Source organism: Scylla paramamosain, chromosome 38 (assembly GCF_035594125.1).
Source record: "Scylla paramamosain isolate STU-SP2022 chromosome 38, ASM3559412v1, whole genome shotgun sequence".
NCBI classification, from domain to species: domain Eukaryota; kingdom Metazoa; phylum Arthropoda; class Malacostraca; order Decapoda; family Portunidae; genus Scylla; species Scylla paramamosain.
Window position 1 is genome coordinate 4,040,689 of NC_087188.1, and position 14,220 is coordinate 4,054,908.

Consider the following 14,220-nt stretch of genomic DNA (forward strand, 5'->3'; position numbering starts at 1 on the left):
AGAGAGAGAGAGAGAGAGAGAGAGAGAGAGAGAGAGAGAGAGAGAGAGAGAGAGAGAGAGAGAGAGAGAGAGAGAGAGAGAGAGAGAGAGAGAGAGCAAAACACACACACACACACACACACATGGTGTGCACTGTCACAGCACTGCATCACATCAGATGTGAGGACAAAACACACACTCTTTTAGGAATTTTGGTGAAACTTTTGCTGCTGCTGTCTTAGATATATCAAAAGCTTTTGATAGAATCTGGCACAAAGCTTTGACTTCCAAACTACTGCTTCTCAAGTTTCATCTCAAATTTCCTTTCTTACCATTCTATTGCTGCTGTGGTAGATGGTCACTGTTCTTCTCCTAATTCTATTAACAGTGGTGTTCCTCAGTGATCTAATCCAAACTTCTTGTCCTATCCACTCCTACACTAAAGACACCATCCTGCACTTTTTCATGTTTTTTTTGTAGACGTTCAACCATCCAGGAAGTAAACAGTTCACGCAGGGAACCCACATATTGCCTGACTTCTGATCTCTCTAAAATTTCTTATTTGGGCAGAGAAAGCTCAGCATTGTTCAATGCCTCAAAAACTCAATTCCTCCATCTAACAATTCAACACAACCTTCCAGACAACTATTCCCCCTCTTCTTCAGTGAAACTCAACTGTCCCCCCTTCTACACTGAACATCTTGGGTCTGTCTTTTACTTGTTATCTAAACTGGAAACTTCACATATCATCTCTAGATAATACTTTCTATTAAGTTAGGCATTGTGTCATCTCTGCCAGTTTCTCCCCCTCCCCCCAAACTCTCTAATGCAAGAGTTAATCAGTATTATCAGTCATTCATCCCTTTTTCTGGTAAACTCTGGAACTCCCTTCCTGCTTCTGTATCTCCTCTTTCCTATGACTTGAACTTTTTCAAGAGGGAGGTTTCAAGTCACTTATCCTCTGTTGTTTTATCATTCTATTTGACATGTCTATGGGAAATGGCAGTAAGTGGGCCTTTCTTTATATTAAAACTTTTTGTTGCCCTTGTTCAATGGCCCTCTTACATGAAACACACACACACACACACACACACACACACACACACACACACACACACACACACACACACACACAAATTATTATTTTTTTTTTTTCAATAAATTTAAGATGAAACATCATAAAATCTTTTTTCCAAGAAACATCTTTGTAAAATAGGGGTGCGTCTTATGCAGAGGTGCGTCTAATACACTGGCAAATACGGTAATTAGTTCCAGGGGATGAGAAAATAATCTAATAAATTCCACAATAAAAAAAAAAAACATCAAAATAAGCATATCTGCACTACTGCATTTGAGATTACACAACAAATATATACAGTACCCTCCCAAGTTTCACGCCTAGTCCTAAATTCTTACCATCTTGAGTTTCATGCATTATCACCCAGAGTTTCGCAATGCTTTGACAAGTATAAGTCACATTTACCTACTGTCAGCATCATGCGTATACATACAGTAAACCCCATAAGTCGGAGCTCTCTCTCCGCTCTCTGCTCTCTCTCTCTCTCTCTCTCTCTCTCTCTCTCTCTCTCTCTCTCTCTCTCTCTCTCTCTTTCTCTGAAAGTAAGAACAATCCTAAGGATGACTAAATAGAATGGGACTGATTGAAAATGAAGATGGAGTTATGTATATGAGTGAGAAAGAATGAGAAAGAGTGAAGCAAAAATAACATAAAATGAATGAGGGGGGGAGAGAGAGTGAGGTATCACTCCCTAGTCCCTTATCTCTGAGAGATAAAGGGGAGGGGAGGTGACAGGAAGGAAAATCTGAGACAAGAGGAAAGGGAGAAAGGAACAGGCAGCAGATAGGTGAGCAGCAGCTCACACAGCTCATCCTCATCCACCATCCTCCTCCTTTTACCACAGGTCTCTATTTTCCCAGACACTCTTTTCTTTGCTTCCTTTTCATTGAACTACCTTTGACATGGAGATGGAACTTTTTGAAACACCCCCTTCCTGATGCACATTAGGTGAAGCTTTGCTTTGGAGCGCCAGCCCAACTTCCTCCCTCAACTATGGCTAACCTAGTGCAGATGTGTGTGTCTGTATGTATGTTCTCTAAAAGCCAATCTGTCACTTTCTGGTTCTTCCATCTCCATCAGCAATGTGTGCAACCAGTAGCATACTAAAATTTACAGAAAATAAAATCACCTGCTACTAATAAAGAGATACTGCTTGCATGACTATATCCTGTAAAAATGGATATACACACATACCATCAGCACCAGTGACCTCCTTCAGCACACACGCCTCCTCCAGTGAGCGCACTCCACCATTGGCGACCACAGGAATGCTCACAGCTGCCTTCACTGCTGCTATTGTCTCCGTGCACACTGGCTCACTCCTCTGCTTCTGAGTGCGCCCATGAATGGCGATGAAAGACACACCAGCTGCCTCCATCTGCTGTGCGAAATCCACTGTGCGCCTGTGTGTGTGTGAGTGTGTACAGCAAAGGGTGACTGTGTATGTCGTTATACTCATGTACATGTGACTGAAAAAAACCACACACACACACACACACACACACACACACACACACACACACAGTATCGGAATACATCATAAATATACTGTATTATAAAACAATTAAAAGTACATAAAAAATATAGAAAAGAGAAATAACACTCATAATACCATATACACACATACACACACACACATCTGTCATAGTGGACAGAGAAGTCAACGTAACCAGGCACTCCTAAAAATCCAGCCATCTACGTCGCCGAGAGCTGCCCTAATGGAAATACAAAGGTGAGAGTTCGCACTGGTTCTACTCGTTGCTGTCCCGTCTCCAAAAGTGTTTTGTAGAAAGCAGTTAAATTGTTATAATGAGTGGTGAAGAGGGGACTACTTCGGTCCCCACTATGTTGTTTAAACCAATGGGGACTGTCACGAAGGCGAGACAGACAGACTTCTCGGGTTTTATGGAGGAGGCCTGTAGGGTCGGGGAAGCAATGATGAGGAGAATTATCGCACTGGAAACCGAAATGAAGGAAATGAAGGATAGATTTGACAAGAGTCAGGTCAGAGGTCGCAGGGTGAAGACGTGTCCGCAGGTCGCTCCTTAACAGAGCTTGCACATTGTCTCATCTCATCTACAGTCAGCGTGCTCCGGTACCCTCCACATACCAGCACACCAATACGACGATTAAAAGTGACGGATAATAGTGTACAGTGTAGTGACGAAGATTCAGTGCTGTAACAGTGAATAGTGTTGTGAGGCCGCAAGGGCTCCAACAACGTGGTCTCATCTCATCTGCAGCCGGCGCCCCTCCACCTGCCAGCACACCAACACGTGACGTATAAGTGTACAGTGCAGTGAAGGAGATACAGTGTTGTGACAGTGTACAGTGTTGTGAGGATATAGGGGTTACTGTGATGAGTCCTGTCTCCGTACCCCTCCCACTACTGTGCCCTCCCTACACAAAGGAAGGAAATCCCCTGGGAAATTAACCCCAAGCTGCACCCACACTCCCTCCTACCAAAGCAATTAACTCCGGCACCAAGACCCTGGACTGACCTGACTGACCTGACCGCACCCAATCCATCCCTAGCATCTACCACTGCAGCTGTCATCACTACTATCACCTGCTGAAACTGCACAGAAATGGCGGATCACAGGCCTATCAAGAGGCGAGACCTTCCCGGGTATTGCCCCCAGAAGTGGTGTGCTGTCTGTGGGAAGGCTGCAGTCAAGAATGCACCTTATGTTAGATGCGAAGGCAGAAATGACTGTCCCAATGTCTGCCACTCATCTTGCCTCGGAGACCATGATGTCTACACACGTGAAGACACGCAGGAACTATGGAGGTTATGCAGCATTGAAGACGCTGTAGTTTACCTCCCTCTAGATCCTAACGAAAATGCTCCCGCCATGCTTGCCGCCCCCAACGAAAGCGACGATGGTGGTGATGCAGACGCAGACGTAGATGTAGATGTGGATGAGCGGCAGCACTACAGGGAGATGGATAAAGAGGATCTCATCTCTTACACTCTACGCCTACAGAAGGATGTAACAAACAAAAATAAAATAATTTGGTCCCTCACGCTACAAAGGGACTGGATTCTCGAAAAACAGACACACGTGGCTGAACTCCATGAGCTCATGGAGGTCCTCACGGAGTGCAAGAAAGCAGACACAAGAGTCTCCAGCAGTTCTATTGCGACTACTGCTACTCCCTCCTCTATCCTGAGGACCTGGGAGAAGGTGTGTGCCTCCTCGGACCACTGGAGGCAGTGGTGGCAATCTGGAAGGCCTAAGCCTCTCATAAGAGTAGCGGACGCCTTCACCACAACGGCCGCACCCCCCACCACTGCCACCACCACCACAGCCTCAGGTAGCACCAACACCACCATTACCACCAATAACAATACCAGCAGCAACAGTAACAAAAACACCATCAACAACAACAACAGTAACAGTAACGACAACAATAGCAACAACAGCAGTAGTAGTAGTAGCAGCAGCAGCAACAACAACAGCTGGAGAAACAGCAGCAGTATTACCAGCAGCAACAGCAGTAGCAGCAGCAGCAGCAGCAGCAGTAGTAACAACAACAACAGCAACAATAATAGCGATAGGAGCAACAACAACAACAACAACAACAACAAAAATAACAATGAAAGCAGGAAGAAGACCCAGCGACAGCGACACGGCCAGCGGCGGGCACGAAGTCACCCCAACACACCTGACCGGCGACCTGTCCCTCCTCCTCATATGTCTCAGCCACAGGCATCTGCGTACCCAGTGAGGCACAGAGGAGAGCAAAGGGTCCGATGCGACTACTGCTTCCACCAGGCCACACAGCTGAGATGTGCTACAGCCGCGCTGCTGACGAACGCCAGAAACAAAGGCAGGAGAGTATGTTCATGAGGGTTCTGACGGAGGGTTTAGCGTGGCAACAACTTCCTCACCCCCAGCAGCCCTTTCAGGCCCCTCTCCAGCCTTCCTGGCAGCCACAGCCCGATCACTACCTCAGCTGGAATCTCTCCTCGTAGCAGGGCAGACACTAATGCGTCTCGCCTCACCACCACACCTCATTCCCAAGCCAACGCGAGGAGGCAAGGGAACAGACGCCCCAGCTGTCACCTGACCGTGGTCTCCACCAACGTGAGAGGACTCTGCACCAATGTAGGTGACCTTAGCCACAATTTCATGCTGAGACATAGTGCTGACATTTTCACAGTAACAGAAACATGGCTGAGTAATGAGGTGGAGCTGACGTTTGGCAAAATATCAGGCTACTCCCTGTGGGTGAGGATGGACCGAAAAAATAGAGCAGGCGGAGGTGTCGCTGCCTGTTTTAAGGACGGCCTCCAAACACAAGAACTTGAGGTAGCCGTGTCACACCTGATGGAGGCACTGTTCTTCAGGGTGGTACTTGCAGACAACAGTGGGCTTCTCCTCTGTGTCATGTACCGCCCCTTGAGACAAGGACGAGCCCCGCTAGACTTCCTGACAGAGGAACTCGGCACCCTGCTCCAGCGTCACAAGTGTTCCCATGTGATGATAGTGGGGGACCTGAACTTCCACATGGAGCAGGATGCCTTCAGTAATCTCCTGACTGTTCAGGCCCTAACCAACCATGTCACCTTCCCTACACACGAGCGGGGAGGGCTGCTGGATCCTGTGGTGACAGACCTACCCGAAGCCAGCATCAGCTGCCAGCAGCTAGGACCAGTGGGCAGCTCAGACCACTTTGCTGTGCTGTCTCAGGTCAAGCTGCAAACGGCGAGGGAAGACGCTATCCCGTGTACCTTCTGGCTTTGGAACAGGACGGACTGGCCATCCATGAAGCAAGACATGGAGAACACGGACTGGGAGTCCCTTCTAATGGGAGACGCTGAGACCAAGGCACGCACCCTCACCACCAGGCTCCTTGCCCTCCAACAGCAGCATGTGCCCAGCCAAGTATATCTCTCCAGGCCTGGTGATCCCGCCTGGTTTGGTTTTCGCTGCAGAGCATCTGCCGAGGCCAAGCATGCTGCCTGGGTGAGGTACAAGCGACACCCGTCACGCAGGAACAAGACGCTGCACCAGGAGGCATGTAAGAGGATGACATCTATCTGCAGATGGGTGAGGAATCAGCTAAGGGAGGACAGAAGGTGAAAGCTCAGTGGCCCAAGTGTTGGCAACAAGACCTGGTGGAATCTGGTGAAGGAGCAGCAAGGAGCATGTCATCGCGAGACTCTTCCTCCACTCACCAGACCTGATGGATCCACTGCCACGAGCAGTGCAGACAAGGCCACACTCCTCGCCGAGCTTTTTGCCAACAAGATGAAGGTTGACGACTCGGCACGGCCTGTACCACAGCTGGCCCCGGAAACTGATTGCACTTTCACCACTGTCTTGGTGACGGCAGAGTAGGTTGAGCGGCTACTCGGTGCGGTGGATGTGGGTAAGGCCACAGGCCTGGATGACGTCAGCCCACGGCTCCTCAAGCACTGTGCTAGAGAGCTGTCAGCTCCTCTCACCACCGTCTTCACATCTTGCCTGAGGGAGAAGAAGTGGCCCTCAGTATGGAAGGAAGCGTGTGTGGTCCCGGTCCATAAGAAAAACTCAAGGTCTGAGCCCAACAACTACAGACCCATCTCCCTGCTCTCAGTGATGGGCAAGTTGCTGGAGCAAATAGTGGCTGCTGCCATCTACCAACACCTAAGCGAGAACTACCTCCTCTCAGACAGGCAGTTTGGCTTCAGGCCTGGCAGATCCACCGCAGACCTCCTCCTCATCATCTTCAAGGACTGGCAAGACGCCCTGGAAGAAGGCCTGGACACCCTTGTGGTGGCCCCGGACATTGCTGGGGCTTTTGACAGGGTCTGGCACATGGGGCTCATTGAAAAGCTTCGCGCCAAGGGTGTCCAAGGTGACCTGTTAATGCTGCTAGAAGATTACCTCCAGGGTAGGACCCTTCAGGTAGTAGTCAACGGGCAGTCATCAAGGCCTTCACCTGTCTGGGCCTCAGTTCCACAAGGCTCCATCTTGGGCCCAGTCCTATGGAACATATACATCGACGACCTCCTCCGGCAGCTGTCATCTGTGGCAACATACGCCGACGACTGCACACTCTCCCGCTCCTACTGCCGCCTCGACAGTCAGCGTGCCGTCACTGAGCTGAACAGGCAGCTCGGACTGGTGGAGCAGTGGGGAAAGATGTGGCAGATTAACTTTGCTCCTGAGAAGACGCAGGCGATGGTCATCTCGCGGTCCCCAGGTGCCTCACACACAGTCTCAGGACAGCTGCGTTTTGGAGGCAAGAGCCTGCCACTTCAGGATTACATCAAGATCCTGGGCGTGTCTGTGGACCGCGGCCTACGCTTCGATCACCACATCGCTGTCGTCGCCCGCCAGACCTCTCTCCAAGTCTCTGCCCTGCGCAGGATGGCGAACACCCTCGACCCACGGGGCATCCTCACGCTATACAGGGCACAGATACGCCCATGTATGGAGTACGGTGCCCTGTCCTGGATGTCGAGTGCCGCCACCCACATGCAGAGACTGGATACTGTGCAGCAGCGAGCCCTGCGTTTGGTGGCCACCGATGAGGACCAACAGCACCCACCACCAGTAACGTCACTGGAGCACCGCCGGGACGTGTCAGCACTAGTGGTGTGCCACAAAACTCAGGTGCAGAGGGTCCCTCACCTTGACCCCCTGAGGCTGCTGCCACACACAGTGCAGAGGTGCACCAGAGCTGCAGCCAGTAGCGACGAGCTAGTGAAGGTGCCTCGATCTCGCTCTAGCCAACACCAGCGTACCTACACATCCAGGACTTCGCGGCAGTGGAACATGTTCACGGCGGCCACGCCCCAAGTGCAGGACATGTCCACGCACCAGGTGAAGCTGGCAGCCCACAGCTGGCGTAGCACACACCTGTCCCCACTGGTGCTTTAAATTTTTATTATTTTATTGTAATATTGTATTAGCATTATTACCTTTATGTTAAGTATATAGAGTGTTATTCCTGTAAATAATACTATCATAGGCTTCTTAAATAATTCCATACTCAACGTGCAATTTTAAGCCTTTCTGTAAATATTTGTTAAAAAAAAAAAAAAAAAAGGTGGAGAAGGTGGTTGAAACTTTGATCACCGAGAAGGGGGTGTGGAAAGGTGCATATGACAATCTACATAAAAAACTAACATTATATGAAAAGAAAGCAATGGAAGTGGAATCAGTGGAAGAATTAAACGTAAAACAGGAAAATTGGAAGAAAGAAAAAGAGGAGGAAAAGATCTATTTTAGGAAAATTGTAGAGGAACAAACAAAGGCAAACGACACAAAGCTAACAGAAAAAGTTGTTCAAGTTATAAAACAGAAAGAAAACTTGATGAGACACTGTGGATAAGAAAAATCTGTTGTGGTATTTGGCCTGAAGGAAGAGTGTACACCTCAGTGGACTGAAAGAGAAAAGAAGGAAAAGATGTGTGTGGAAAAAATTAGTGGTGTCATTACAAGAAGAAAAAGAGCTAACTGGAGAGATCGAATAAATTAAAAGATTGGGTAGATATATTGAGAGTGGACAGCGTCCTATGAAAATAAGGTTTAAGTCACAAGTGGCAGCTGAAGAAACACTTGAGTAAATCCTGGAAACTGGACAAGGTGGAAGAATACAAACAAGTGTGGATAAAAAAAAAAGATAGAACCAGAGAAGAGAGAGACACTATGAATCAGTGGTTCCCAAACTATCTTACCTGACACCCCCTTTTTGCTTCCAGTAGACCCGCACGCCCCCAGTGCCTCTTTTTTTTTCATATGAAATGATTCTTACATTTATTTCTTAACATTGTTCAGGAAAACATATTTGTTTGTATTACATTTTAATAATGAAAGCCACTCAAACAAATAATACTACATTCCAGTAACTAAAAAGGAAACATTTGGTTCAAAGTGAGCGAAAAAAAGGTTTGAACATTAGCAAATTGGCAAAATTGAGTTGCAATTTTAAGAAAAAATAATTTGAAAACATGGCATATAATATTTGGAATGACTCATGAGACTAAGGCAAAATTTATGAACTAATTTAGTGAGATGGATGCTACTGCTTCTTCCTCACAAGATCAGAAATTCTAGGATTGAAGGATGACAACGCACAACGCAAGTCATTTTCTACATCGTCAGTTGCGCTGTTTTGTTTTCAGAACAACAAGAGCTGAAAATCCTGCTTCACAAAGATAAGTAGAAGAAAAGGGAAGAATCACACGAAGTGCTTCTTCACCTACTTTTGGGTACATGGGGAGATATTTCACCCAAAACTCTTCTAACTTCATTGTTTCAAAGTCCCTTTTTGCGCTGGAGTCACATTTCAAATCGATGGCTTCCTCTTGCAGTGATTCCAGTAACAACTCCACATCAGTGTCCAAAGAGAATTCTCCATTGAGACATCTGGAAAATAGTGCATAAATTCCTCAGCAAGGGAATGCAGATGTGATAAAACCTCTTTTGTCACGTCATACTGCTCAATGTTTCTCTTCTCAGATAAGAGCTCATTCAGATGTGAGAACAATGAAAAGTTCCCAACTTGTACTTTTCATTTCCAAAGATGAATTTTTTCGGTGAAAGCTCTGATCACATCAGAGTGTGCAATGATGTTTGTGTTTCTTCCTTGTAACTTCAAATTGAGGTTGTTGATAGCCTCAAAAAAGTCCACAAGGTATGCTAGTGAGAGCTGAAAGTCTTCCTCTCTGAATGCTTCATACAGTTTGTCTTGTTTCTGCTTCTGCAAGAAAATTTCCACTTCATCTTTGAGCTCGTAAAGACGACTCAGCATGTTTCCCTTGGAAAGCCAGCGGACTTCGGTGTGAAACAGGAGAGTCTTGTAATCAGTGCCCAAATCTGAGCAAAGAGCTGCGAAAAGCCTAGAATTCAAAGAGCTATTCTTTACAAAATTCACCACTTTTATTGCCAAATTCAGTGAACTGCGTAGATTACCAGGCAGAGTTTTGCTTGCTAATGATTGTCTGTGGATAACACAGTGAGTCCCTGTTACAGCAGGATTTTTTTCTTTCACCAGCTTCACAAATCCAGAGCGAGATCCAATCATTGATGGGGCACCATCAGTACAAACACCGACTAATTTTTCCCATGAAAGACCGTGCTCTTGGAAAAACTCATCAACCTTTGAAAAAACATCGATGGCCTTTGCTGTTGTCTCCATTGCTGCTGAGAAAAAAATTTCTTCTTTCACAGTTCCTTCATCCACGAATCGAGAATAAACAAGCAGCTGGCAGAGGTGAGCAACATCAGTACTTTCATCACACTGTATTGCAAAGAAGCGAGATGCTTTTATTTTGTCCAAAACTTGTTCTTTTATGTCTTCTGAAAGTTCGTCAATCCGACGCTTCACTGTGTTATCTAATGAGGAAATCTTTGATAACTTTCTTTGGCTTTCTTCCCCAAGCACAGTATTTGCAGCACTCAAACGGCAGGGTTTTACAAGAGTCTCCCCCACAGAGTAAGGCTTCTTTGCTTTTGCAATAAGTAGTGACAGCTTGTAAGATGCTTCCACCAGTTTCCACGTTTCTTGATGAAAAACACTGCTGGAGTCCAGCTTCATACGATTCAGCTCATGCAGTTTGGCTGTGAAGAACTCCTTTGGCTTTTCTTTTAATGCTTTGTGGTTTGTGCTCAAATGTCGCTCCAGACGACCAGGTCTTAAGGCGTCATTGCTGAGGACTGTATGGCATATGACACACTGAGGGAGATGAAATCCATTCCTCTCTATAACAGTGAAGCCATTCTTGTTATATTCATCTGAATACTTTCTTTTCTTTGCCCCAGACATTTCTGCAAAGTGAAAATAGCAACAAACTTATAAACTGCACCATGGAACTAAGTAGTTATATAACATACCGTATTGGCATGCACCACACCACACATTCATATAACATAGATCACACAACTGGAAATCATAAATCTGTAACATACCACAAATATTCAGCACACAACGTGGCTTATATCTTAACAATAATGACAATGAGAACAACTGCGGAAAATACAACGAGAAGAAGCAAACGGAGTAAAACTACACACACGAAAATGCTCAGTTATACTGTGATGTAATGTGTTGATTTGACGAGTGATGTTTTGCATACAGTCGACCTTGGCATAGTTGTGCTCATGTACCTTTGTTTGTTGGATCTTATATTAGCGATTTTGGCGATGACTGAATTGTGATATGATGGTACGTTTTTGGTGTGATGTAGAGTAGTGCACGCACGGTGGTTTAGTTTTGTTTACATGTCGAGAGTTGAGTTTGTGTTTGCAGTGGTTTAGTCTGTTATCGTGTTTTTTGGCCTTGTTTTATCATTTCCACTTTTTTATAATAGATTCGCTTCTTTCTGAGATTTTTATTAACGTTTTTTATTAAGTGAATAGATATGGCGATTGAACCATCAACCCAGCAACATATACAGTACACTTAATTTGTCACACACACTTTTTGCCGCCTATACTGGAATCAACGCATACACTTCACCACATACATTCAAACTAGCGTACAAAACTCACCGCGTATTATTCACATTTCACACTTTCGATCACAACGAGTATTTCACACAATCAACAAGACATTCCATTCTGCATCGTTCTACCCTTGCAAATCGTCAAGGTTACAATGTCACTCATACACGTATGTGATCCAGAATTGGAGAGTGAAATAAATCCCTACCGTGGACAAGGGGAATATGTGCTCAGGTTGACGGGATGGAGTATTGGGAGTTTGTGACGAGTCCCTCAGTGGCGTCAGTGTGGTTGGTATCATTGACTTGTCCAAAACGTGTAAAGAGAACTAGCTTAATAGAAAACGGGTTAGAGTGACTGCTATAATTATACTTTGCATGTATGTAATGACAGATATTTGTTCTTTGAATGATTTTATTATTCTAATTAAACAAATAATTTTGAGCAGATGACTTCACGCCCCCCCTTGTATCCTCCTCGCGCCCCCCTGGGGGGGCGCGCCCCCTAGTTTGGGAAACCACTGCTATAAATTAACTAAGAAAAAAAGCAAATGAAAAAAACGGAAAACTATCAGAGGTGGAGAAAAAAAAACAGTTCTTTTGGAGGGTTATGGACATGAGGTTGAGAAAGTGGTACAGGAAGGAAGTAAATGCGGTAGGGGAAGACTTAAAGTTGCATACATGAACATAAATGGACTAATGTTAGCAGTGTTGGAACTAGAAGACTATTTAAAAGAGGAGAAACCGGACATCATGGGAATCATTGAAACTAAATTGGCAAGTGAAGGGGATATATTAAATATTGGTGAAGGAAAATACAACCTCTGGATGAGAAATAGAAAGAATAAAGGGGGAGGAAGTGTGATGCTCCTAGATAGGAAGGATTTATTAGTGAAATCTGTCACATATGGGGTGGAGGAGGCAGAAGTATTGAAAATAAGCTTAAGACAGAGTATTTTTATTTTTTTTTACGTAGGAGGGACACTGGCCAAGGGCAACAAAAATCCAATAAAAAAAAATGCTAACTGAAATGCCAGTCCCATAAAAGGGTCCAAAGCAGTAGTCAAAAATTGAAACCCCCCTCTTGAAGGAATTCAAGTCATAGGAAGGTGGAAATACTGAAGCAGGCAGGGAGTTCCTGAGTTTACCAGAGAAAGGAATAAATGATTGAGAATACTGGTTAACTCTTGCGTTAGAGAGGTGGAGAGAATAGGGGTGAGAGAAAGAAGAAAGTCTTGTGCAGCAAGTCCGTGGGAGGAGGGGAGGCATGCAGTTAGCAAGATCAGAAGAGCAGTTAGCATGAAAATAGTGGTAGAAGACAGCTAGAGATGCAACATTGCGGCGATGAGAGAGAGGCTGAAGACAGTGAGTTAGAGGAGAGGAGTTGATGAGACGAAAAGCTTTCGATTCCACCCTGTCTAGAAGAGTGGTATGAGTGGAACCCCCCCCAGACATGTGAAGCATACTCCATACATGGACGGATAAGGACCTTGTACAGAGTTAGCAGCTGGGGGGGTTAGAAAAACTGGCAGAGACGTCTCAGAACGTCTAACTTCATAGAAGCTGTTTTAGCTAGAGGTGAGATGTGAAGTTTCAAGTTCAGATTATAAGTAAAGGACAGACCGAGGATGTTCAGTGTAGAAGAGGGGAACAGCTGAGTGTCATTGAAGAAGAGGGGATAGTTGTCTGGAGTTGATAGATGGAGGAATTGAGTTTTTGAGGCATTGAACAATACCAAGTTTGCTCTGCCCTAATCAGAAATTTTAGAAAAATCAGAAGTCAAGCGTTCTGTGGTTTCCTTGCATGAAATGTTTACTTCCTGAAAGGTTGGACATCTATGAAAAAGACGTGGAAAAGTGCAGGGTGGTATGATCTGCATAAGTGTGCATAGGACAAGAAGTTTGGTTTAGAAGATCATTAATGAATAATAAGAAGAGAGTGGGTGACAGGAAAGAACCCTGAGGAACACCACTGTTAATAGATTTAGAAGAAGAACAGTGACCGTCTACCACAGCAGCAATAGAATGGTCAGAAAGGAAACTTGAGATGAAGTTACAGAAAGGAGGATAGAAGCCGTAGGAGGGTAGTTTGGAAATCAAAGCTTTGTGCTAGACTCTATCAAAAGCTTTTCATATGTCCAAGGCAACAGCAAAAGTTTCACCAAAATCTCTAAAAGAGGATGACCAAGACTCAGTAGGGAAAGCCAGAAGATCACCAGTAGAGCGACCTTGATGGAGCCCATATTGGCAATCAGATAGAAGGTTGTGAAGTGATAGATGTTTAAGAATCTTCCTGTTGAGGATAGATTCAAAAACTTTAGATAGGCAGGAAATTAAAGCAATAGGACAGTAGTTTGAGGGATTAGAATGGTCACCCATTTTAGGAACAGGCTGAATGTAGGCAAACTTCCAGCAAGAAGGAAAGGTAGAAGTTGACAGACAGAGCTGAAAGAGTTTAACTAGGCAAGGTGCAAGCACGGAGGCTAAGGCAAGATACCGTAATGTTGTGGTGACTTATGTTCCACCCTATTCCAACTCTTGGAGAGTTGGAATAGTTGGAGTGTCAAGAAAATGGTTGAGGACACAAGGACATGGTTGGCAGAGCTGCTTGAGGAACATGATGATATACTCCTGATGGGGGACTTTCACTGTAAAGAAATATCTTGGGAGAATTAGACCACAGAGGGCAGTGAGTCATCATGGGGGAACAAGCTACTAGACCT

The 14,220-nt window shown here is 45.4% G+C and overlaps 1 protein-coding gene across 6 annotated transcripts in view; it reads right to left on the minus strand.

The window, feature by feature from the left end:
* The window catches only part of LOC135091611 (tRNA-dihydrouridine(20a/20b) synthase [NAD(P)+]-like), a 202,055-nt gene that overhangs the window by 37,495 nt on the left and 150,340 nt on the right, over positions 1–14,220 (minus strand). For 5 of the 6 annotated variants that reach the window (XM_063989372.1, XM_063989376.1, XM_063989374.1 and 2 more), the window contains one exon: positions 2,252–2,526. In XM_063989372.1, coding sequence (XP_063845442.1) covers positions 2,252–2,526 — 275 coding nt within the window. The remainder of the gene's footprint in view (positions 1–2,251; positions 2,527–14,220) is intronic. The other variant, XM_063989377.1, reaches the window with a different exon arrangement.